General features: G+C 47.8%; 1 protein-coding gene across 1 annotated transcript in view; it reads left to right on the forward strand.

Moving 5' to 3' along the window:
* The first annotated feature begins 1,593 nt into the window (after window positions 1-1,593).
* Window positions 1,594-25,672, forward strand: part of LOC147726529 (granzyme A-like) — a 102,272-nt gene continuing 78,193 nt past the window's right edge. Inside the window, exons 1-2 of the mRNA XM_086962947.1 lie at window positions 1,594-1,662; window positions 5,529-5,673. Coding sequence (XP_086819073.1) covers window positions 1,599-1,662; window positions 5,529-5,673 — 209 coding nt within the window. The 5' untranslated portion in view covers window positions 1,594-1,598. The remainder of the gene's footprint in view (window positions 1,663-5,528; window positions 5,674-25,672) is intronic.

Raw genomic sequence — 25,672 nt, forward strand, 5'->3', positions numbered from 1 at the left:
AGTTTAGTGCTTTAGAAGTGTTTGGCATGATACATATCAATGCACCCTAATGAATAAGCTGATGTTATGCTTCAAATGTTGTAAGTTTATTTTTTTACCACCAACCAACACTGTATACTGAGAATTGGTCGGGAAACACACTGAGGCAGATTTACGTTTCCTGGCGGAATACTGCAAATCAGCAGGGAGGCACCAGGAAAGATGTGTGATGCAAGTTTACCCTTGTGTCACCACAGGTGCACTGCATTTACAATGCGGCGCATCATGGCACAAGGATAAACAGATGCGTGTCGCATCTGCCGGCGTAAGGTTGGCGTAGTGCTGGAGTTGTGTCGCGGGCACGATGCAACTCCAGCACTGTTCCAACCTGGCCTATCCTCAACATTGTGCGTCACGCCATATGCCTGCTTCAAGCAGGCGCAAGGTTTTGACGCAGCGGCATCAGAAAAGTGACTGAATATATATTGCAATAAGTGTTAAAAATGACCAGCAGACCCACGTCCAAGTTTAAAGGCGTCTTAATCAACAAAAACGGCTGTTTTGTTCCGCAGCGACCGTCTGCATCACCATGCCCGTATTCTGGCTGGTTCTGAGATGCTATTTGGAATAATATCCGACAAGCTGATCTTTAAGGGGCGCCCGCTCTGTATGTAATAGTTTTAGGTGCAACAAGATACTGACAACATTAGGCTCACACCGTATAGAAGGAATCTCCTTAGGAGCGCTACGGGACGAATTCTGAATCGTTTTTGAAAGGTGTAAAATGGTTCCCATTATACTAGGACACATCCTGTTTCAAGGGATCATTTTATGAACGTGACGGGATGTGAAATGAACCGTCTTTGTAAGATATTTCACGCCGCTGTCCCTTAATTGAACCCTGTTTGAGCTTGGCTGATTAAGACGCCTTTAAACTTGGACGGGGCCCTGCTGGTCATTTTTAACAGCTGTTGAGATATATATTCAGGGTAACATCTCTTAATACAATACCTTTCTGTGTCAGGGAACGACGCCTTCAAACTTGGACGTGGCCTTGCTGGTTAATTTTACTTATCAAGATACGTACAAGGTTACTACTCTGAATAAAATACAGCCTTTGACGGGTAACGACATCCAGTAAGAAATCCCCCGCTTTTCCCAAAACGCCTGGAAGAGCTTGACCCTATCCTTCTTCTATGCCCTGAAGAAGTCCTGTAAATAGACGAAACGCGCAGGCTGTCCGTTGTGTTGAACGCTGTGTTCTTCCTGGAATAAAAATAAAGAAAAAAGAAAAGAAAGACCGAAGACTTCTCTATTTTTTGGTTATGGACAATTGACCTGCTTGTGCTGATAAAATTTCTGGGTGGTGCACCTTTGGTTTGTTTAAAAAACATTTTTTATAATATATTGGGTACTGTGTCTCTAACGCTTAATCACCTTAATGTACCCCAGTCGCTAAACATTAGTAGACGGTGTTTGATGACAAATATTGATGAAGCTGGAAAGGAGGCATTAAAAGGAAAAAAAAATCTTTTCCCCTTTATTTTATGAATTTGCTTCCGTGGGCTTTATAACTGAGGGCACCTGCCGCCGCGAGGGCAGAAGAGAGGTCCGGAAGGATGCGTCTTTCAGTCAGCCTCGCTGCTGCTTCTGCAGCCCTTGTATTTCTGATCATTCCTGGAGGTGAGTATTTCTCGAATACACACAGGCACGCACAAACGCAGTCTGTCACACGCACGTACCTACTACCCATGCACACTCACAATGTGCACATACGCATGCGTACTTGCAGACGAGTACACATAAACGCACACACACAACAATGCTCACCCACACCCAATCTCACTCCCACGTGTGCGCACATACGTACTGATGGACATAAGCAAGCTATCACTCTGCACGGAGTAAATATTAAGACGTTTACTCTGTCTACTGGGGAAGACTTGCTTATTTATTTTTCAGAACTATATAAATACCTTGAAAACATGTTTCGGTGTGTACTGGTGAGCATTCTGAATTCGTTAATAATTTTTTATATAGGAACCTGTTTGCTTTCCTCAAAATAATATTTCCTTCTATTTTAATACCTATGAGATATATCGTTAACGATTTGCACCCAATGTATCCTCAACACTAATTGGAAACGTTGTATAACATGATTGACAGTGAGTTATGTAGTGCACTGTGAACAGTCCAGAGAGGTGCAGTCTGAATATGCCTCTTTACACGTTTTCTTTAGTAAAGGGAGTGTTCATAAATTATTGTCTTGTCTTGTACATAATTGATTTAATGGTCTGTACAATATGTACATGACCGGTTTAAGCCTGTAAATGTAATATTGTGCTCTTAGTGCTGCAACTGTACATTTAGTTCAGTCGATCTACATTCATTGATATCAATTACTTTTTTTGCTGCAATTGTTATTTGCAGATAGTACAGTACTTTGATGAACAGGGTGTACATTGTTTAGACATCATTTACAATTGTTTGTGCGTTAATCATTAGAGCAAGTTCAATGTGTTGCAGAGAACTAATTAAGTGGCCTTCGTATCAACTTCTTTATGTAAAGTCTAACTAAACCTGAAAACAATTTTATTAAACTTGTTGCAAACAACTTTTAGAGATTTGTGTCTATGCAGTACCTGAGCAATGTGCAGCAAACTGCACGTGTAAGGAAAAAAACGTCCTATGAGGTTATTCGAAATTGGTGAGAGATTCCAAATGTTAGAACCCCAATGGATTTTGAAAACCTTATGGAAAGTGTAACTTAACCTAGGCTACTGCACTGTAATAATAAGTATCTGTAAGGGACGTGTGTAACAGGGAGATGTATATTTCAGTCCCAAAATACTATTGAGGGGTGAGGATGTTCTGGTGGCAAACCATGAGCCTGAGTGGTTTGTGAATGTCGCCAACACCCCATATCCTGACAGTTATTAGGTCTCTATTATTACTGTTTTTTGAAATAGGTAAAATGGACTTGAAAGTAGTGAAGCATAATACTGTGCATGTTGTAGTGTAGCACTACTTGCTAGGATTCTTAATATTTGGCATCCATTATTCCTAGGAATAATAATAATTTCTGAAAGTTATGGTGAATCATTTATTCATGAGTGTTGCATCATTCTTATGAAGTTTGGTTTTGAAACCACTGCTGACAGAATATTCCAGGCTATGATCCAAACCTGACTTTGATGTCAGGCAGCCATGGTTGTGTATTTTACCAAGGCACACTACAAGTCACTAATCATGCACCCCAGAAAGGTCCTGTACGTGATACCCCTGCCAACAATAAATGTTGTGTAAGAACAACAGGAGAAAACCCATAGACCTCGTTGGGATGGGAGATATCGTGTAAGCAAGAACAATTCCCAACAGGTTTTATTCGAAGACAGTTTTAGTAGTGTATGCAATATGCATTACTGGAAGGGAAAGAACCAAGGAGTCAATACATTTTCAACAGAAGTGGTATTGTTTACCAAGAAGCAACAGGAAAGTCTCACATGACAATACAGTTAAAACAGCACTGTACAGAGTGGATCATGTGACAACCCAGTGACACTTGGTGCTAGGTGCTATGTACAATTGGTGATAGTGAATGTGCAAGTGCTAAAAAACAGCAGCGTGGACGGCGCAAGAAACAAATTATTTACATCAAGTAATGGCTTCTTAAAACAAGTTGTAATTACTTAAAATACAATTATTTGAGTAGAAGCACAAAACGTGGTATGCGTCGTGTCATTCAAGCTGTACAGTCGACGGCGTTTCGATCCCCTTTAACTCGGGATCGTCATCAGGACAGGGTTGTCGATGGGAACAGTGAATAATACCCTGGATATTGAGTATGGGTATATGAAGTCCAGGTGGTCGCTCAAAGTCAATGACTGATCGAAGAGTTATTGGATCAGCGGCGGGACTTGCTATGCCTGACTTAAGCAGGGCGGCAGACGGCAAACAGGGCTCATCTGGGGGTTCGGCTTCCAGGCAATGAATGCTGCAGCTACCAGTGTCTGAATGCTGCCCCAGATGAGCCCTGTTTGCTGTCTGCCGCCCTGCTTAAGTCAGGCATAGCAAGTCCCGCCGCTGATCCAATAACTCTTCGATCAGTCCTTGACTTTGAGCGACCACCTGGACTTCATATACCCATACTCAATATCCAGGGTATTATTCACTGTTCCCATCGACAACCCTGTCCTGATGACGATCCCGAGTTAAAGGGGATCGAAACGCCGTCGACTGTACAGCTTGAATGACACGACGCATACCACGTTTTGTGCTTCTACTCAAATAATTGTATTTTAAGTAATTACAACTTGTTTTAAGAAGCCATTACTTGATGTAAATAATTTGTTTCTTGCGCCGTCCACGCTGCTGTTTTTTAGCACTTGCACATTCACTATCACCAATTGTACATAGCACCTAGCACCAAGTGTCACTGGGTTGTCACATGATCCACTCTGTACAGTGCTGTTTTAACTGTATTGTCATGTGAGACTTTCCTGTTGCTTCTTGGTAAACAATACCACTTCTGTTGAACATTTATTGACTCCTTGGTTCTTTCCCTTCCAGTAATGCATATTGCATACACTACTAAAACTGTCTTCGAATAAAACCTGTTGGGAATTGTTCTTGCTTAAACAATAAATGTTGAACATTACTGTGCCCCTTTGGCACTGCCACTAGGCAAAGGGCATTAGCTGCACCCTTGTCTTGTGCCTGTCATCCTCTTCCCAGTACTTGCCAAGTGGGCACAGGCATGTTCTGTACCCATGGACTTGCTTGGAACACTTTCTCAGAGTACCCAGTGGGCACTGATATTTCAAGAAGACATTTATTTCCTAGAGTCCACCCAGGGTGCTGTTACCATCTAAAAATGTTTAGCAACATAAATATGGCCCTACAAAATATGTGTTCATCAGAATTAACTTCACCAAAGACACATCATTTGAATTTTTAGACATGCCAAAGTTGGACCAAATTTCTTGATTTCTGAAGCAGTAGTTACTCCTGAAGCTATGCTCTCGCCCATGCCTCTTCATGGCCCGCTCAGGCTTCTTCGTTGTCCCTCAAATTCCGAACCCCAGAGTCAGACCCGTAAAATATAGACCACGGCCTGTTTATTGGCCACATACAATGGTAGATGCTAATCAAGTGATCTTACTCCGCAATGGTTTTCAGGTTATGCTGGTTGTTGGCAACTAACTAACAGCATGAAAACAAAAGGGGATAAGACTATCGGGGGAGTCTCCTTACGTATATGTTCAAGTGAGCACTATAAACAATATCTAGATGGAGGGAACAGAGAGGAAGTACAAATATCAGAAAGCCTCCAAACTGAATTTTAGGACTGAGGGCTACATTTGGGAGGTTCTCGATGGCCTCAGTCTAAGCCTTGTTCCCACAGTCCACCCCAGGCTCTGCATGCATGCCTTTTTCCACGAGTTTACAACTTTATTGCAGCAGCTTGTAAAATACAGGGCTTGGTAGAGCATGTTTGTGAAGATTGCTGCTGAGGTTTAACCATGTTTTACTGGGTTGTGTTTTCGCAGATCAATGCATGGAAATCATTGGTGGGAAAGAAGTGGTTCCACATTCCAGACCCTACATGGCTCTGATAAGGGACAAAGGGTTCCTCATTTGTGGAGGAACTTTGATCAAGGATAAATGGGTCTTAACAGCTGCTCACTGCAATATGTAAGTACTTTAATTACAAAACAGCAATGTGTTTCAACACAGTGGATAGATATGAAAGTTAAAAGTGTACTTCAGAGTTTGTCTACAAAAGGTTGAGGGGGTATGTCCAAGCTTATATCGTGTTTACAGTGTGTAGTGAGTGCCTAGCACTACAGTTGAACCAGCACCTTCACATGCAAGGGTCATACACATACAGGCAGCAAGTAGGTTCTGACTTAAGAACTTTACTCTGTCCAGGTGGATTGGGGGTAAAACTCAACAGTGTGTCAGTCACCAAGGATCCACATTGTTCTGATAGTTCTGTCAGCTGCCTGTCAGTGAAGCATTAAACGAGCTCTAAACTAAGTGAGGCAATCCAAGGACAGTCACACAGACTCCTGGTTCATGAAAGCAGTCATTAGTCTCACAATACTAACTCACTTAAATAAATCACAGCCATTCCTCGGGGGAGGAGCTTCGCGCGCAACCAAGATGGCCGCGTGAGCACAGGGCTCCCGAGACCCTCGCAACCTCCTGTATATATCCTGTAGCTTATCCTAACTTTCATATATGTCCCCATGAAGACGAACCGCTGGTGAGGCGAATACTGCAACCAGAATCCGAATCGGACCCCGGGAGCCGGAGTTATGATGATTTGAAGATCGCGGCCTGCGCCTCCGTGATGCCCAGCTGTGGAGTTGGCATGGTGCCCGAGTTGTAGTTGAACAACATCGGCCTGAGGTGGCGGAGACGACTGGTCCGGCTCACTTTCACTTTCGTTTTTCGTTTGCTGGGAAGATCAAATACTGCGGTTTCAGCACTGCTGCCCGAGGGACCTCAGAGATCTCCATCTTTCTACCACAGTCTACCTTTGCCGGGCATGGCCTTCCACTCAGCCCCTTGATTGTGTTTTTCTCCCCCCGCCCCAGTTCGGAATCATTTTCACTGTCTTCACGATGGCGGGGAAGCCAGAGGGGGACAAGCAGAAATCAAAAGCTACTCGACGGGGCAGCTATACCCAAACTAACATTATGGACCGCTATGCCCAGGCTAAGGTGTCACCTAGTGGACCGGGTAGGTCGCTGGAGGGAACGAAAGATCCACTGACCTCAGCGACGGGGCCTACCCCTGCAAGACGTCATGGCCGCCATTGATGGGATCAGATCGTCCCTCGGGGGACAAATGGAGACTCTTGCCCATAAACTTGACACTGTGGTGATTGATGTGAATCTGATCCGCATGGACCTAGCGAAAACCAACGAAAAGGTTAAATCGCTGGATATTAAGACTTCTAGCCTGACGGACAATGCCGTTGAGATGCAGACGGAGGTTCGCAACCTAAGGGCTTCCAATGACCTCCTTGCACGACAGCTGGAGGATTTTGAAGGGAGGTCTAGGTGGAATAACGGCCGTATTATAGGAGTTCCGGAGAAGGCGGAGGATTCAGCAACTGATTTTTTTGTGGAGAACCTGATCATGAATCACCTTGCACCCAAGGGGCTGAGCAATATTTTTACTGTGGAACAAGCTCACAGAATTCCGGGTGGACAACCCAAGACGGGTGCCCCGCCTCGGCCTATAATAGCACGCATTTTCAATATCCTACAGGCTTTGCGTGCAGGCGGTCCCATAAAGTTTGAAAATACTACCATCAGTTTTTATCCGGACTTTACCCAAACCGTGCAGAAACAGAGACTTGGTTTTCTTGGGGTGAAAAGGAGACTCCGAGAGATGGGCCTCAAATATGCCATGCTTTTTCCGGCTAAGTTGCGTATCGAACATGCAGAGCGGACTTATTTTTTCGACAGACCAGACGTCGTGTCCGACTGGCTTGATACTCTTCCGGCTCACTATCCTTGGGACGGGCAGAGTGGTGGCGCGGGGAGCGAATCGATGGACCAGGAATAAGCCTGGTTCCTGGGGTATTCTGGAAGCTTCGAACTGTAGTGCACTAATTCATGTAATGTGACTTTGTGAGGCGCTTCGGGGGGGTTGCAGGGCTATTGTGGGGTCGTTTTCCTCCTCTGCTTTACTTTCTGTAGATTAGTTTAGATGTGGGGCGACAGGCACACTGCAAGTTGGGGTGGCTTTCTACTCTTATGCAGGGGTGCAGGGTGGGGGGTGTTGTAAACGGTTGTTTGGTGGGGAGGTGGGGGGTTGTGTTGTTCTTTCAGTTTCGTTTTCTGCAAGGCAATGTATCGCAAGACTTTCTGAGCGGAACAATGGGTTCCTCTTGAGGTTGGACTTTCTTTCATGTGTGGGATGGGGGTAGGGGGTTGAGACTTCTTAGTTGGAATGTGAATGGGTTTGGGGATAGGATAAAGCGTGGGGTGGTGCTGCAACAGTTAAAACGTCACTCCCCAGATGTGGTCCTACTACAGGAAACTCACTTGATAGGAAATACATGCTACGCTATGAATAGAAAGGGGTATGGTTTGGCCGCTCATGCAGGGTTTTCCTCGGGTTCCCGAGGGGTGGGTATTCTTATTAAGAGTTCACTCCCGTTAGAGGTGGATGCAACAGTTCTCAATGATAGAGGGTGCTATGTCGTCCTTACTGGTCGTTGGGAGGGTAGGACCTTGTCCCTGGTATCTGTATGTGTTCCTCCCGGTTTGCAGTCCACTACCTTCGCAGATCTGGAGCGGGTTCTCCTGGCTCTCCCCGAGGGGTCATTGATATTGGGTGGGGATTTTAATGCGGTTGTGTCTGGTACTTTTGATAGACATTCACCTAGAGACCTTAAGGGGGCGCAGAACTGGCTTTGTGGTCTCATGGATACCTTAGGCCTTGTACTGTTGGAGATTGTTGCATCCCACTCAGCGGCAATACACGTTCCACTCCGGTGCCCATGGTAGCCTTTCGAGGATTGACTACGTCCTGGTGCCTGCTGCACAGGCGACTTCTGTTGCTGAGGTTAAACATATGGCCCGAGGAATTTCTGATCACTCTCCTCTGTGGCTTCGAATTGAAATATCTTCGGGGACCGAGGGGCTGGTGGCCCCGATCAACCCTTGGTATCTCCGTAATCCTAAAACTCGTAACAATTTGATAAAGTCACTTTATCTATATTTTTCAGAAAATGAGGGCTCTGTGTCGTCAGCAGTGTCGCTTTGGGAGGCATTTAAAACATTTCTCAGGCGTCAAGCCCTGTCTTTGATTGCTGGCTTTAAAAAACTGAACAATGAGGCGGTGGTGAATGTCGAAACTGAAATAGCAGACCTTGAGTTGGACCTGGAGCAGGAGGTAACCCGTGCGAAGACACATCTGTTAAGATTTAAACAGTTGGAATATAGGGCTCTAGTTACAGATGCTGCTAAGGCCCTGAGTCGAGAGCAACAGGGTCGTCTATACGACATGGGAGATAAAGCAGGTAAATTGATAGCATGGTTGGACAAGAATGACATGGCTAGTCGGGTCGTGCCTGAGATTGAGAGGGTGAGTGGTATACGGGTCGCAGACCCGGTAGAGATTGTTTTTTTTTTTTTTTTTTAAATTTTTGAAAACCTTTATTGTAATGATGCACACAGCTATTCAGCCTAACATCCCGGAGGCAAGGCAGCAAGGACTCAGAATGGTTATAGTGCAAAGCGATTCATATCAGGACAGTGCAGGTTATTTTTTATTTTATATACAAACAGAAACGTAAACAGAGGCGCCCGAGGGCGCAAAAAAGGCAATGGAAGGGAGAAGTGGCTATGAGTCAGTAGGAGGCGCAAGAGGCTAGAGAAGATTTAGAAAGGAGCTTAAGTAGGATGTAGGAAAAAAGGGGGGGGGGAAGGAAGAACAGGAGAATCAGAACATGAGTAGCATAGCTGATGTCAACTTCTACGGTGACAGGCGTTCATCGCGAGGCATCGGCTCAGGTGGCAGACACAGATCACCTCTGTAAGCGTTCCAAGCCCCCCATACCTTATTCCATGTCTGAGGCCGCCCCCTGGCAGTATATACAGTCTTTTCACGCAACATACACCAATCCATGTTGGCCTTCCATTGTACCACCAGGGGGGCCACGTTGGATCCCCATTTCTGCGCGATGTCCCGCTTAGCGACCATGTTGCCCAGTGTAGCCCATCGGGTCTGCGCCGTGCTGTAATCATTCGGCTCCCAGACATTGAGGAGGCACCTACGCGCCTCTGCAGCCAACTCCACCCCAGTCACCTCCCTCATCACTCGATGTACCCTCTCCCAATAAGGGGCAATAGCGGGGCATTCCCATAATATATGCATATAGGTAGCAAGGGCTCCGCAGCCACGACGACAAAGGCCATCTGGCGAGAAGCCCATACGCACAAGCCGGGGGCCGGTGACGTACACCCGGTGGAGGATTTTGAACTGGACCAGCCGCAGACGCGAGGAGATGGCGACCTCCTTAGGGGAGGACACTGCACTCTGCCAGTCCTCGTCGTCCAGTTCCAGACCATCGGCCACCCACTGCTCCCGCAAGCGCTGGAGGAGGTCGACCTGAACATTAATCAACTTCTTGTAGGACAGAGAGATGGCGCTATCCGGCATATGCCCGTCCAGTACTCTGTCCTCCAAGGGAGAACTCTCAGGGATGTCACCCTCCTCCGGTCTGGCGGCGGCTATTGCATGCTTGAGTTGGGCATAACGGAAGAACTCTGCTCCACTCAGTTGGTATTCCACCTGCAACTGCGGGAAAGTCTTAACTTCCCCCCTGGTCAGCATGTCCTCAACCTTCGAAATACCTATGAGGTCCCATTTGTCGAAACCCTTGGTGTGCCAGAGCTTGCCTAAAATGTCGGAATCAAATAGAGGGGTGAATTTCGTCAGTCTGCCCTGCCAACCCTGTATCCTATTGACCGTCCGCCACGTGTGGACCGCCGCCTTTGTCGGACCCGTGAGGCTCCGATCGAAGGATCTAGAATAGAGGGCGCGGTAGTAGTTGCCCCTTGCAAAAGCCATCTATCCATTGCATAGCCCGGGCTGTCCACAGGACCGTAAAAACCATGGTTAATAGCGGTAAGCTGAGAAGCCCAGTAGTACCTCCGCACATCTGGTAACGCAATGCCCCCGTCGTACCATGGCATGGTAAGCTTCTGGACAGCGACACGAGGCCGACCATCCCACAGCAGGGCACGCTGCAGGCTCTCAATCTCCCTGAAGTAACGAGCCGGGACAAGGTCCTGAGTATTCTGCAAGGCATACAGGAACCTGGGCAGGGACATCATTTTAAATAATGCCGCCCGGCCCAGGAGAGAGAGAGGGAGCTTACGCCAGCTCTCCACATCCCTTCGCAACCGGTGGAGCGGGGGGAGTAGATTGTGGTCATACCTCGCTTTAGGGTTATTCGAGATGTAAATCCCCAAGTACCTGAAGCCTTGCCCGGCCAGTTGTATGTTTCAGCCTCTGGGGAGGCGCGGCGTGTCACCCTTGAGGATGTAGAGGGAGGATTTGGCCCAGTTAATAATCAGGCCGGAGTAGCGCCCAAACAACCTGAGCACGTCACACGCCACAATAAGCGACTTACAAGGGGAGGTGAGGTAGAGCAGGATGTCGTCTGCGTATAGGGAGACCCTGTCCTCGAAACCCGGGGACCAGGAGATCCCATGCAAGTCAGGGTGCGAGCGTAGCATAGCCGCGAGCGGCTCCAAAGCCAGCGCAAACAGGAGCGGAGACAAGGGGCAGCCCTGTCTGGTGCCGCGATGGAGCGCAAAGGGAGCAGACATGCGGCCGTTAACCGTGACAGCAGCCAGAGGGCTAGCATAAAGAAGTTGCACCCAGCCCAGGAAACCCGGTCCAAATCCAAGCTTTGTCAGTACCGCCCATAAATAGCTCCATTCCAGGGAATCAAAGGCCATCGTGGCATCAAGGGAGGCAAGTACCGCTGGTTCCGTAAGGGCGTGCGCTCTGGCCATAACCCCGTGCAGGCGCCTCAGGTTGAGGGCAGTATTGCGGCGGGGAATAAAACCGGACTGGTCCGGGTGCACCAGGTCGCCTATAACCCCGACCAACCGATTGGCCAGCAGTTTGGCCAGGATCTTGGGCTCAGCGTTAAGGAGAGAAATGGGGCGATAGGACCTACAAACATCCCGCGGCTTGCCTTCTTTATGGATAACCACTATGGTGGCCAGTCGCTGGTCCAAGGGAAGGACACCCTCTTCACGGGCACGGACGAACATACCTCTCAGATAAGGTCTTGTACAGTTCAACCGGTAGGCCATTGGGTCCGGTTGCTTTGCCCGCACGCAGGGCGCGGATCGCTAGAGCAATCTCGTCCGCAGTGATGTCCCGGTCCATATCGGCACTGTCTTCTTCCGAAAGACGAGGAAGGTCAATCGCCGAGAGGAATTCAGTTGAGTCGGCCTCGGAGCGGTCCGAGCCGGAAGTATAAACACCCCGAAAATAGTCCGCGAAAGACTCGGCAATGGCACTCGGATCAGTGACCACCACTCCGTCTTCGCCCAGGATTTCCGGGACCACCCGGCTTGCCATCTCCCGCCTGTCCAACCAGGCCAGCAGCCTACCAGCCTTATCCCCGACATCGTAGATGCGGCCCTGCTGTTCTTTCGCTAAGACCAGGGCAGCGTTCGTGGCGAGATCATGATACTCCGACTGTTTCAGGGAGAGTTCGTGCAGGAGAGAAGGGTCGGGCCCAGGCCCCAAACGGGACTCGAGATCCAAGACCTCCTCCTCCACATGCAGAATATCAGCATCACGAACTCGTTTAGCCTCTGCGATAAGAGCTAGGGCTTCGCCCCGCAACACAGTCTTGAACGCTTCCCACAGGGTGACCGCAGAGCCAACAGAACCCGCATTTTCAGTAAAATATAGGTCGATGGCCTTGGCAAGGAGTGCTCGCGTGTTATGGTTGCGAAAATACCAGGGATTCACCGCAGCCGGGCGGCTGGACAGGGTGACACCGAAGTCAAAGGAGACCCACAACGGTGAGTGGTCGGAGACGCCCCTCGCCAGAAAACGTGCCTCGGAGATGGCATGTGACTGCGCCGCCAGGGTGAGGACATAATCCAAGCGGGATAGGCTCCCATGGGCACCGGAGAGAAACGAAAATTGGCGGAGCGCGGGATGCAGTAACCGCCAACAGTCCACCAAACCCATGGAGTCAAGGAAGGTCGGCAGCCACGTCTGGGAACCCGGGAGGTCTCTCGGTGGCTGGCGATCGATAGTGCCAGAGCAGACTGAGTTGAAATCACCCCCTAGGATCAATAAGCCCGAAGGTAGGGACAAGATGGCGCTACCAAGGTCCTGGAAGGTGCTAGATTGGAGGCCAGGGGGAACATAAATCGAAAGCAGAGCCAAGGGACGCCCCTCCCATCTTCCCGCCACAGCTGCGTAGCGTCCTCTATCATCAAGCAGCGTGACGTCTATTTCAAGAGGAAGGGACGCACGCACAAGGACGCCCGCCCCCCGGGAGCCCGAGGAGAACCCAGAGTGGGCAACCATTTTGTAACCCTTACGGTTCAGGGCCCTACAGGAGTTCCCCACCAAGTGCGTCTCTTGCAAAAGTACAACATCAGGCATGTGTCTCTTTATCAATTGGATCACCACCCCTCTCTTGATTCGGTCTCCTAGTCCATTGACATTCCAGCTAAGCACTTTCAACTTCCTACCCCCCATCACCCAACAATCCGCCCCACCCGACTCCAACCAACTCAATCGTCAAGTGTACAGTAAAACACACAGTCCATTGCCTCAAAGAAGAAAAAGAGATAGAACGAACAAACAATAAAACTTGCATAATTGCACCCCCCACCCTGCACCCCTGCATGTGACTAAAAAGCCCCCCCAACCAGCAGTGTGCCTGTCGCCCCATAACTACTCTACAAGAAGACACCCAGAGGAGTGAGGAATCTCCGCGAACACCTCCCGCCACCCTCCATGTACTGATAGGAAAGATAGTACGGCATCACAAAGCTACATTCGACAATCCACTGAGGCAAGCAAGATAGACAAGGAATCACCCACTATAGAGCCAAGTCTCATAGGTCCGGCCCGCCAGCTGCGCCACCTTCATGGTCCTCTTGTGTTTCTCGGCGCGTCGGTAGAGTGTCCAGCCAGTCACTAACGTTCTCAGCGAAGTCAAAGAAAAGGGCACGACCTTCGTGCTCGATCCGGAGCTTAGCGGGGAACATCATGGAATACTTGAAGCCCAGGTCCCGCAGTCTTCGCTTCACCCCTACATAGCTCTGGCGCTGTCGCTGAACCGTCCTGGTGAAATCTGGGTAGAAATGGACATCGGCATTCTGGAATTTAAGCGGTCCATGCCGTCTGGAAGCCTGTAGGACAGCGTCCCTGTCACGGAAATTGAGCTGCCGGGCTACGATAGGTCTGGGTGCCACGCCCGACTTCGGCGGGCCACCCGGCACTCGGTGGGCCCGCTCCACCGAGAAAAAGTTGCTGAGGCCAGGCGGGGCCAGATGAGTCCTGATCAGGTCTTCAACGAGGAGGTCCGTCGCCGCCTCCTCCGAACCCTCCGGTACACCGACAATGCGGACGTTCTGCCGCCTGGCCCGGCTTTCAAAGTCATCCAGCCGTCTCGCGAATTGCTCCGCCGTCCTCTGCGGGTTCCGGACCTCAGTTTGCAAGTCCGAGACGTCTCCCGTCAGGCTGGACGTCTTGATGTCCAAATTCTTGACCCGATCATTAGTTTTGCCCAAGTCGGCTCTAATGAGGGACAGATCAACGGCCATGCCATCCACCTTGTGTGTGAGGACTTCATGCTGTTGCTGCATGTCCGCCCGGAAGTTTGTAATGGCTCCCAAAATGTCACTCAGAGTGGGCTCAGAGCCGCCCGGCGAGCCCGAATGCGGGATGTCCTTGGCAGAGGGCCCAGTGACAGGCGGCGTCTTCGGTTGAGTATAGCGCTCAATCCTATTCTGCTGCTGTTGCGATTTACCGCCGACGCCTCTGTTCGACGGCTTGTCGGGGTCCCTCTTGCCCGCCATGTTAGGTCCAAGAAGACAAAGGGCTATGCCAGGCAAGCCCAAGCCCAAAGAGTCGGAAATTCGTCCGGGGAGACCGTAGAATGCTGTCCCAGGTCCGCTTCGCTGTCCGGATAGCTCCGCTGTCCAGTACACCTCGCCGCTGGTGAAGGCAGGCAGGCACTCCGCAGATCGGCAGTGCGTAGCGGCGGAGTCCGCAGAGACAATGGCACTGAGTCCCACTCGACGTAGCTCAGCGTAGGAGACACCGATTCGGGATCTGAAAACGGTTCTCGCCTCAGTGGGCCCTCAGCAACGAGTATCCACCCACGTGGATCAGGATTACGGGCAGGATAGTTGCGGAGGATCGGAAGGTCCGCGGAGCTCCGAGCTTACGCGGCCATCTTGGTTGCCCGCGAAGCTCCTCCCCGGTAGAGATTGTTGAGTGCTTCGCTAATCACTTTTGGACGGTATACTCCCCCATGTCGGATAGGCTGGAGGAGGACTCTCATTTGTTGCTGCGTGACATTGCACTGCTGAGTCTCTCGGACGTTGATAGAGAGCGAATGGATAGTGCACTAACCGCCGATGAGGTTGCCCTTGCGATCCGCTCCTTGCGGTCTGGTAAGGCCATGGGTCCTAATGGGCTGCCGATAGAGCTATACAAGTTGCGACCTGATAAGATAGCTCCCTATCTGAGAGATATGTTTTTGGAGTCTCGTGAGTGTGGTTCTCTCCCCCGAGACCAGTGACTTGTGACGATTATTGTCATACATAAAGAAGGGAAACCAAGGGACAATTGTGGGTCGTATCGTCCTATATCTCTTTTGAACGCCGAGCCTAAGATTCTCGCAAAGGTGTTGGCCAATCGCTTGATCACTGTCATTAGTGACCTGGTCCATCCAGATCAGTCCGGTTTTATTCCCCATCATAACACTGCATTGAATCTCAGGCGTCTGCATGGAGTTCTCACGAGGGCTGGGACGTTGCGCGAGCCGGCCATCTTGGCGTCCTTTGATGCCACAATGGCTTTTGACACCATTGAGTGGCCTTAATTGTGGGCTGCATTAGCTAAATTTGGGTTCAGTCCCGGCTTTATCGGTTGGGTCTGGCTTCTCTATGAAGACCCGCTTGCCCAGATTGTAGTTAATGGTTGAGTTTTGGTACCGTTTAGCTTTGGGCGTGGTACCCGTCAGGGATGCCCCCTATCACCGCTCCTGTTTGCCCTGGCCCTGGAGCCCCTTGCCGCCTGGATCCGCCGGGAGCCCTCGATAAGGGGTATTCGGTGGTCCACTGATTATGAAGATCGCATTTCGCTCTATGCTGATGACATTTTGCTATATCTCACCTCACCCAAAAAATCGTTGATGGTTTTCTGTGATGTCCTGGCCTCCTTCGGTGGAATTCTGGTTTAATTATTAATTAGGCAAAATCATACTTATATGTTCTTTCTGGCGATGTCCCCCTCCTCCCACGTAACTGCCCCATACAGGTGACACAAACGGGATTTAAATATCTGGGTATTTGGGTCTCTATAGACCCTGTAGCCCGGTATGAGCTCAATCTTCTCCCACCTTTAACTTTATTGCGGCAGGATGCCGCAGGATGACGAAGGCTTCCGCTCTCGCCGTTGGGACGCGCGGCCCTTTTTAAGATGATGTCTTTGCCTCGCTTCTTACACACCCTCCAAAATACGCTTGACATAGTCCCTGCCAGTTATTTTCGTAGCATCGAGGGTCTCCAGAGCAAATTGATATGGGACGGTCGACCTCGCATTGCACTGTCTAAACTAACGCTCCCGTGGTACGATGGGGGTATCGCCCTCCCGGACATCAAGCGATATTATTGAGCGTCCCAGTTGGGGGCCATTAATCATGGTATGTATGGTCCTGAACTGAATCCCGCGTTTGCTATGGACAAATGGCTGCTGTCGGGGGGCAATTACTATAGGGCACTGTACTCGAAATCAGCGGTCAGGTCATTGTCAGGGCCTACTAGGACAGTGGTTCGTGTATGGCATGATGCAACTGCTTCTATGGGTTGGAAGGACCGCCTGACTTTAGCGACCCCACTTTTTGAATCAGATAGGCTTGGTACTCTGTGGAAGACAAAAGGGTTTGATAGATGGGACCTCATTGGCATTAGCAAGGTGAGAGACCTATGGGTCAAAGGACAAGTGAAATTGTTTGATACGTTAAAGACGGAGTTTGAATTGGGGAACTCGGAATATTTTCGCTATGTTCAGGTCCGCCATGCTTTGTTGTCTGTCTTTTTGGTGGGAGAGACGATACCCGAGTCGTCCCCGCTAGAGGATAGATTGTTAGATGGCCACGTTCCGGATAGTATAATCTCCCTTGTGTATAAAAAGCTGATTAATGATAGATCGTATCTTCTGTTGCCCTTGCGTGAACTCTGGGTCTGGGACGGTCTTGAACTAGATGATGAAGATTGGCAGTCGGCGATTTCCTCTCCCAAGGAGGTCGCGATCCCAGCGAGACTTCGGCTGGTTCAACTTAAAATCCTTCATAGGGTGTACGTCACGGGCCCTCGTCTGGTTCGCATGGGCTTCTCTGAGGAGGGTTTGTGTAAGCGGGGATGTGGTCTGGTGGGGACATTTCTACATATTATCTGGGAATGTCCTGACATGGTGGCTTATTGGAACGGGGTGTATGATGTAATGGAAGAAGTTACGGGCGTCCCCCTCCTACCGGAGGCTAAACGCTGTTTGCTAAACGTCTGGGAACCCACAGACTATAACGTGGCCAAGACCTGGTGGGCGAACCTGGGGGCCATGATTGCTAAACGTGATATCGCACAACTGTGGAGGTCCCAAAGACCGCCTACAGTTGAGATGTGGAAGGAAAACATGGATTGGTGATTGTTTCGGGAAAAAACGGTGTATCTGGCCCGGGGCCGTCCCCGGAAATGGGGAAAAATCTGGGGGCAATGGAATAGGTTTTGAGGTGACATATGTACACCACCTGCTGTTGATGATATCGATATCCGACAGTCCCCCTGACCACACATTCACTGTTTGTAATATCGTCTGCTTATGGTCTCTCCCCTATGCTCCTCCCTCCCTACAACGATTGCTTATTATTTGATGTACTGTCTACCTGACCTCATGTGAACGAAGCGCTATGTATATTGTGTCTGCCTTGCTTGTTTTACTTAATAAAAATAAATATTAAAAAAAATCCACAAAAAAAAAAAATCCCAGGATCCTTGTTTCCGGTCCAGGAAAGACATGGCTTGGCAGTTCAGGAGTTCAGGCTGGACTATTCCCAAGAGGCACAGGGTCAAGACTGATTTGCATATAGGTGTGTCTGGACTGGGGTGGCGAAGTGAGCTAAAGAACGATGATGGATTCAACCCAGATCTGTGACTGGGGGTAAGTGTCTGAAAAGTTTAAGCGCTCCGTCCATCATCTCCTTGTGTTTGCTTTGTTCGCCCTAAGTTGGCAGGGTATGCCCAGGCGTGGATCCCTTGCTCACTTCACTACTGGATTCAAGCTAGCCTGTCTGATGAGGGCTGTTAACCTGAAGCCAGTCCCAGGATCCTAGCTTCTCGTCCAGGGAAGACCTGGCTTGGCAGTTCAGGCTGGATTGTTCCCATGAGGCATAGGGTCAAGACTGATTTGCATATAGCTGTGACTGAATTGGGGTGGCGAAATGAGCTAAAGAACGATGATGGATTCAACCTACATCTGTGACTGAGGGTGAGTTACCGAAAAGTTTCAGCCCTCCGTCCATCATCTCCTTGTGTTAACAAACAACCTACACACACTCTTTTTTCTGGTTCAGCTCCAAGGATTTGGAACTCCCTACACCCCAAGGATAGTTCTAACCCACCGACCGAAGTCTTCAAAATAGAGGTGAAAAAGATAGATCCTAATCAACAGATTCCTCTCTCAAAAGTAACAATGAGCCCGTCCCCTGGGTTCATTGGCGGCTACAATGACTGTAATACCATTACAGGGTTAAAGCACATCAATGCTCAGTGGAACAAGCACAAGCATTGTCCCCTGGGATCCTGAAATAGAACCAACGCAAAGGAGAATCATGGAATTCTACCCTGGAGAACCTACTCTAACAATGCATAAAGAATGGAGATTGTCTGTAAATAACTCTGTTACCTCATACCATATCTTACTGAAGTTCTTAAAAGTTGATATTTTTATTAGATGTTCTTTTTATATATCAGATCTTTGTTTATGTTTATCTATCATATGTACAGTGCTCTGATATCCTTGGGTCATATTTGCACAAGTGGGGGAGGAGCACAAAAAGGAAATCTATAATTTTTATATATTTCCATGCATTCAAATGATTCTATAAATGACCATTTATTTATTTATTTATTTGTTGGTTTATATAGCGCTTGAATCCACTCCAACTGGAGTATCTCTGTGCTTTTGGAACCGGTAAGACAGCGGGCGTGGAATAGAGATGGAATTAGATTTCATTTTTAAACAAGATGGTTTTTAAATGTTTTCGGAATGTAAGGTGTTCTTTACATTGTCTCAGAGACAGAGGGAGTTTGTTCCACAGCTTGGGACCAGTGATGGGCAGGGCTCTACCTCCGTGTCTGGACTTTTTGACGCGAGGGACCACGAGGAGGAGATCGTTACTTGATCTGAGGGATCGTGCTGGAACGTAAGGAACACATTTCCGCTCAAGATAAACCGGCCCCTGTCCATTCAAACACTTATGGATCAGGCAGCATATTTTAAATTTGGCTCTTTGTCGAATTGGGAGCCAATGCAGCTGTTCAAGGAGGGGCTTGGAGGCAGTTCTCGGGGGAGCATTCAAAACAAGGCGGGCTGCCGTGTTCTGAATGACTTGTAACTTAGCCAACACTCCCTTATTTGCAGAGAGCAGCAAGCCATTACAATAATCGATCCGACTAAGGATCAGTGCTTGGACAAGTGTTTTCCTAACAGAGTCGGGTGGAAGTGGGAAGACTTTGCGGAGCAGACTGATGGTATGGAAGCATATCCCTGAGATGTAGCTTGTATGTTGTTTTAGTGACAGGTCGTGATCAAATCGAATTCCCAGATTCTTCACGACCAGTTTAGGTTCAGGGACTGCTCCTAATTCTGATGGCCACCATTCCGGAGTCCATAGTATTTTAGCCTCCCCAAACAACATGACCTCCGTTTTGCTGACATTACATTGGAGATAGTTGGTAGACATCCATTTTGCCACTGCCTTCATGCCTGAAGAAAAGGAGTTCCTAACCTCAGCGGAAAGAGTTTTAAAAGGGAAGAGGAGCTGTGTATCATCTGCGTATGATACGGGGATGAAGCCGTACCTACGCAATACTCCTGCCAGGGGTGCCACGTAGATATTAAAAAGAGTGGGGCTCAAACATGAGCCCTGTGGCACCCCCTTAGAAATCTCTATTTCCGCTGAGCGATACGCACCCATGGTGACTCTCTGGGTGCGATCAGATAGGAAACTCTTCAACCAGTCAAGGGCTTTGTTCTTAATGCCAGCGTTCTCCATGAATTCAGAATTATCTGCTGAGACACAGGCATAAATCCTGAAAGATATTTCTGAGTGTTTTCTATTTTTTTCCATATTGGGGCCTGTTAGAGCAGACGGGCACGGACTACTTTATATTACAGCATTGAAAAGATGGACATTTTGGTGTTCCCGTGAAAGGAAAACTATTTCTCAAATCTGCTTCCACCCATCCACCCTCTATGGGTAAGTGGTGCAAACATTATTAGTGGTGATAAATCCAAAAGAAATACTCAGGAATGTCTCACAAAATTAGCAAATAACTTCAAGGCCAAACCAAATAAAGATACAGTCAGCTGTGACCTTTTGCTTTGTCATGAGGCCAGGGCCTGTAACAAAAATCTTAGCCCTGGACTCTGAAATACTTGATTGAAAGGCACATGAAACTCTCAAAAGGTGATGGGAGTCAACTTGCAATAGGTCTAACTACTGGCAATAGCTTGGGGTAGCATTTCAACCCAGTGTTCTTTTGCTCACCATGCCACTTAGTTTGGAATAGCCATGGGCAAATTAATCTTGACCATGATCCTCATGGAAACAGTTCACGCCGAACTGCCAAGCCACATCCTCCCTGAACCAGAACACAAGCAACCCAGGACCGGTTTTGCCCTAATTATGGGCTCATCATCCAGGTGCAGCTTGGATCCATTGACATAGTGAGCACGGAACCAACGTCTGGCCATACCCATGCGACTTAGGGCAGTACAATGGATTGGGATGTAGGCCCAAAGTGATTAACAGAGGTTGAGATTAATTCAAGCATTGGCTCCATTGCTGATTTTTATACTTGTTTTGTTTTGTATACTTGGTTTTAGGGCAGAGAATGTTTCCAGAAATACCTTTATTAAATTTGCATGTAAAACTTGAAATAATTCATGGTATGGAGTATGTACAACGACTATTAATAACATAAAGAAATGTAAGCTTTGCACCTCACTTTATCTGAAAATAGATACTAAAGAGTACTAGACATAAAGTGTGATGTTCGTTAAGAAGTATTTTCTGGAAAATTGTGCTCTCGGCCAGCATGCTCAACTCTGCAGGAGATTGGAGTGCACATCTCTTTCGTGAAGGAGACTTGTCAACCTCTCGACTACTGGTTGGTGAAAACTATTCTACTTATAGTGGTCATAGTTTTACTTCTAACCCTAGCGGGTAGAATGCCTACTAGCCCTGTGTCGAAAAATTCACATCTAAATCTGCCATGATTGGGATCAGGATTCAGAAAAGGGGGTGGTGATGAACTCACTGCACCATCAGGATTCAAGCAAGCCGGGCCGAAGACGGCTGTAATTCCAGAAACCTTTCTGGTAAAAGAATTGGCTTGGTAGTTTGGTCTGCCCTGTTCCCATGATGCACTGGGCCAGGGACAGACTAATTTGCATGTAGCCAGGTTCTGAGCTGGGATGGTGCAGTGAGCTAAAAAACGGTGATGGATCAAGCCCTGATCTCTTGACTGGGTAAGAGTATTCTGCTTTATTCAGAAACTCTGTCCATCACCACCCCCCTTTTCTGAATGATTGGGATCAGTCATTCCACCAGCCCTGATGGTGACATGTATGTAGTCAGATATCTATACTCACTTCAGTACAGGGCACTTAGGTCTGAGGATGGGCACTGGGAACTTCATTTCTTAGTATTGCATAACATTAATTTGATGTTTACCATGAAACATTTGAAAAATAATTCACACATTGCTGCTTAGCGGGAATTGAGACCTTTGGATTTGTTTTGAGCGCCATCTTGGATGTGGGGATTAGAGGCTACTCGCCACCTTACGAGTGCCATTTTGGATTGCGCTTTAGTGTCTGGCTGACTGCACTTGGCTGCCTGTTTAAGACAGGCAGTGCAAGCATGCAGCGAACCAGACTTTAATTGACTGACCTGATATTACGCCGAGCATTCGCTTGAGGGGAAGCTTTGGTGGAAATATTGCAAGCGCCCTGCTGCATTTTAAAATGGGTAAACGTCTTTTTAAAAAATTGACTGTATTATATTCACTCGGGAAAATAAAATTGTTTGAAAGTCCGCTTACCCGCACATAAAATTACTTCAATTCACTCGCTGCTCAGCGGGAATTGAGACCCTTGGATTTGTTTTGAACGCCATCTTGGGTGTGGGGATTAGAGGCTACTCCCCACTTTACTAGCGCCATTTTGGATTGTGCTTTAGTGTCTGGCTGACTGCACTTGCCTGCCTATTTAAGAAAGGCAATGCAAGCGCGCAGCGGGCACGCGTATGGCACGCAGAGGCCCGCCAGAGGCAAGCCTGTCTGTGCCTGTCCGCGCCCAGGATGCGCTCAGCGCCAGCCAAGCTGCCCATTCCGACAGAGATCAAGGTTGGATAACGTATGCCAGGGAACAGCTGCTTGACATAGGTAAGAGAAAGAACAGGGGATACCATCATCATTTATCTAACACGGGTTATGATAAGAAGTCCTTAAACTGTGGGCTGATCAGTAGTAGATCCCTAATTAAACATCATCTGGAGGTGTCTCTTATGATAGAGAACATGGATTTGGATGTCCTGTTTCTAACAGAGACTTGGACCAGTACTGACTCCTCTGTAGAATTGGGTTTTGCTTGCCCTGACGGGTATAAAATCTTTCATAAACCGAGGGCTGCTGGAAGAGGAGGAGGGGTTGGAGTGATTTTCAAGGAAACATAGAAATTCGCTCCGGTAAAGGTTGATGATGTCATAGGGATCGAACTCCTGGATTTTTCGCTGCAGGAGGCCAAGGAAAGGCTACTTACAGGAATGGTCTGCTATAGACCCCAGGACAAGATACCCAATACCAAGTACTCTTGGACACCATCACTAATTTGACCCTAACCCACTCCAGACTGATTCTATTGGGGGATTTTAATTTATGGGACAATAGGAATTTAGGTAACCATCTGAGAGACTTAGGGCACACGTGTGCAAATCTCAACCTACAGCAATTGGTACAATAAGCAACCCACCAAGGGAGGCATGTTTTAGATCTCTTGTTCGCCAATCAAACTGAGACCAACGTGATAGATATACTGCCACAAAGTTGGACTGATCATTATCTTGTTAATTTTAATGTCCGGTGACATATCGAAAGGGAAGGAAGTGGGCTAAATTTGAAAAAAATAGGACCCACCAACTTTTCCAAATGTAAATTTCTTTGCCCCTTCTATTTCCGTAGAGGAAAATTATCAAATGTATTGTAGTCATATAGCTGGCACTCTGGACTTGTTAGTCCCAGTAAAGAGACTCAAAAATAGGAACAAAGCCTCAGCCCCTTGGTATAATGAGGAATTGAGATTATTACGAGCATCATGCAAGAAAGCTGAGAGGAAATGGAGAAAGAACTATCGAGAGCTGGATAAGAAAGAATTGAAACTGGCACAAGTTAAATATAAAGAGGCTATTTTAAAGACTAAATCAGACTTTTATGCTAATTATATTTTATAAGCACCTAATAGCACTAAAGCCCTTTTTAATATATTTAAGGATCTCTCTAGCCAATCCTGTACGAGTAAAAGGGTGGCTACATCCCAGAAACTCTGTGATGGGATTGCCTCTTATTTTGAGGGAAAAATTGCTCAGACTGTAGGAGATTTCTATCCCAACAACATTAGCGATCATGACAATCTCCTCCAGAAGCTGGATGAAGAACCTAGGGTGAACACCTGTCTGGAAAATTTCCAAGTCCTTATGGAGGACTCTTTCAATAACCTGGCTCACAGTGTGTCCTCTGGCTCCCCTCTTGACCCCCTTCCACATAGAATTTGGAAAGCATTCGGTCAAGAAACTTTCCCTTGGCTGCAACAGATCTGCAGGCAATCTTTGGAAGAAGGTGTGGTACCGGAGGTGTGGAAGCAGGTAGTAGTGACACCTCTGCTTAAGAAACCCTCATTGGACCCCACGATTCCAGCTAACTTTAGACCTATTTCCCTCCTGCCATATCCAATAAAAATCTTGGAGAAGGCAGTCAGTAAAACCCTATCATGTTATCTTGAGGACAACCATCTGCTGGACAGGGACCGATTTGGGTTTTGCCCAAGTCATGGTATCGAGACTGCTGTGGCAACCGTAATGGACAACTTACGATTGCGAGCCGACAATGGAAATGCTACCGTTTTAGTGTTACTAGATATGTTGGCCGCATTTCATACGGTGAGCCATACAGTACTGATGGAAAGGCTGGAGAAGATAGGGGTGAAAGGACAGGCCCTACAGTGGTTACAACCCTATTTATGGGGAAGACAACAGGTGGTGACCAAGACATTATTCACCTCCAATAAATCTCCAGTACACCAGGGGGTACTGCAGGGCTCTGCGATCAGCCCGATTCTTTTTAATATCTATTCATGGCTCCTGTTCCCCATTATCAAATCCATCGGAATTGACTTGTTTAATTATGCCAATGACACTCAACTGGTGTTTTTCCTGGAAGGGAAACAAGCGGTATCCATGGATACGTTCCAGGAGTGTTTGCGTCAGGCTGCTGGATGGCTCAGGAAAAAATCACTACAATTTAATGGGGGGAAAACGGAGGTGGTGTACTGTTCTATTGCCAGATTGTGCCAGCATCTACCACTGGAGTTCAAGCTCACTCCAGAGGAGGAATCCTTTGTCCCAGTCAATACCGTGCGTAATTTGGGGGTCTTGGTAGATAATAATCTCCAAATGGAGTCACAGGCCAACAAAACCGTTAGGGTGTGCTTCTCTTTGATGCGCATGCTACCGAAGATTCTCCCGCTACTCCCAAAGGACTCACGCTCTCCTGTAGTAAGAAACACAGTGCTGAGTCAGCTGGACTACTGCAACTCCCTGTATTTGGGAGCACCTCAATACATTTTACAGGGGTTTCAGAAAGTCCAGTCCATGGCAGCAAAGTTGATGTTAAATAGGCAGTGTAGGACTTCAACAACTTTGTCCTTGAAAGATCTTCATTGGATGCCTGTTAAGGAGAGGGTTTGCTTCAAATCACTCTGCATCATGTACAGAGCAGCACATGACTTGGGCCCAATTCCACTGCAGGATAAGTTCAACTGGTACAATCCAAAGAGGTAGCTTTGTTCCTCCAGTGCAAATCTGATGACGACTCCCAGGTTGAAGCGCTCTAGGATGGGGGGCAGAGCTTTTAGTATGGCTGCTTCACACCTATGGAATGAGCTGCCCCAGAGCATTAAACAAGCCAATTCCTGAAAACTTGCCTTTTTCCCAAAGTCTGAGCCTTAGTTTTCCCCGTGGCTACTCTGGCCTGCTTTTATAGTGGTCATATTTAAGTCTAAGCACCAGGATGCCTGTAAGGTGGCAGTCTGCGCTATATAAGATCCTAACAATAACAATAACACGTGCACAATATCAGGGACTCCACCATTTCTAAATCTTCATTTTTAAAGTTTTCTCAAGCTTTTGTTTGCATTTGCAAAGTACCTTTTTATTAAGAACTTGTAGGGTTTAAGACCAGATAGCATTTAAAGCTTAAGCTGAAATATTTTTTGTGCCTGCCCCTGTTTCCTTAATTTATACCACATATAGCACAGCGGCTATGATACTATATTAATGCCCGACTGCTTCACGTACCATATACACTCTACACCAGAAGCCACAGGCTCC

This window comes from Lissotriton vulgaris, chromosome 3_1, assembly GCF_964263255.1.
Source record: "Lissotriton vulgaris chromosome 3_1, aLisVul1.2, whole genome shotgun sequence".
Lineage (NCBI taxonomy): Eukaryota > Metazoa > Chordata > Amphibia > Caudata > Salamandridae > Lissotriton > Lissotriton vulgaris.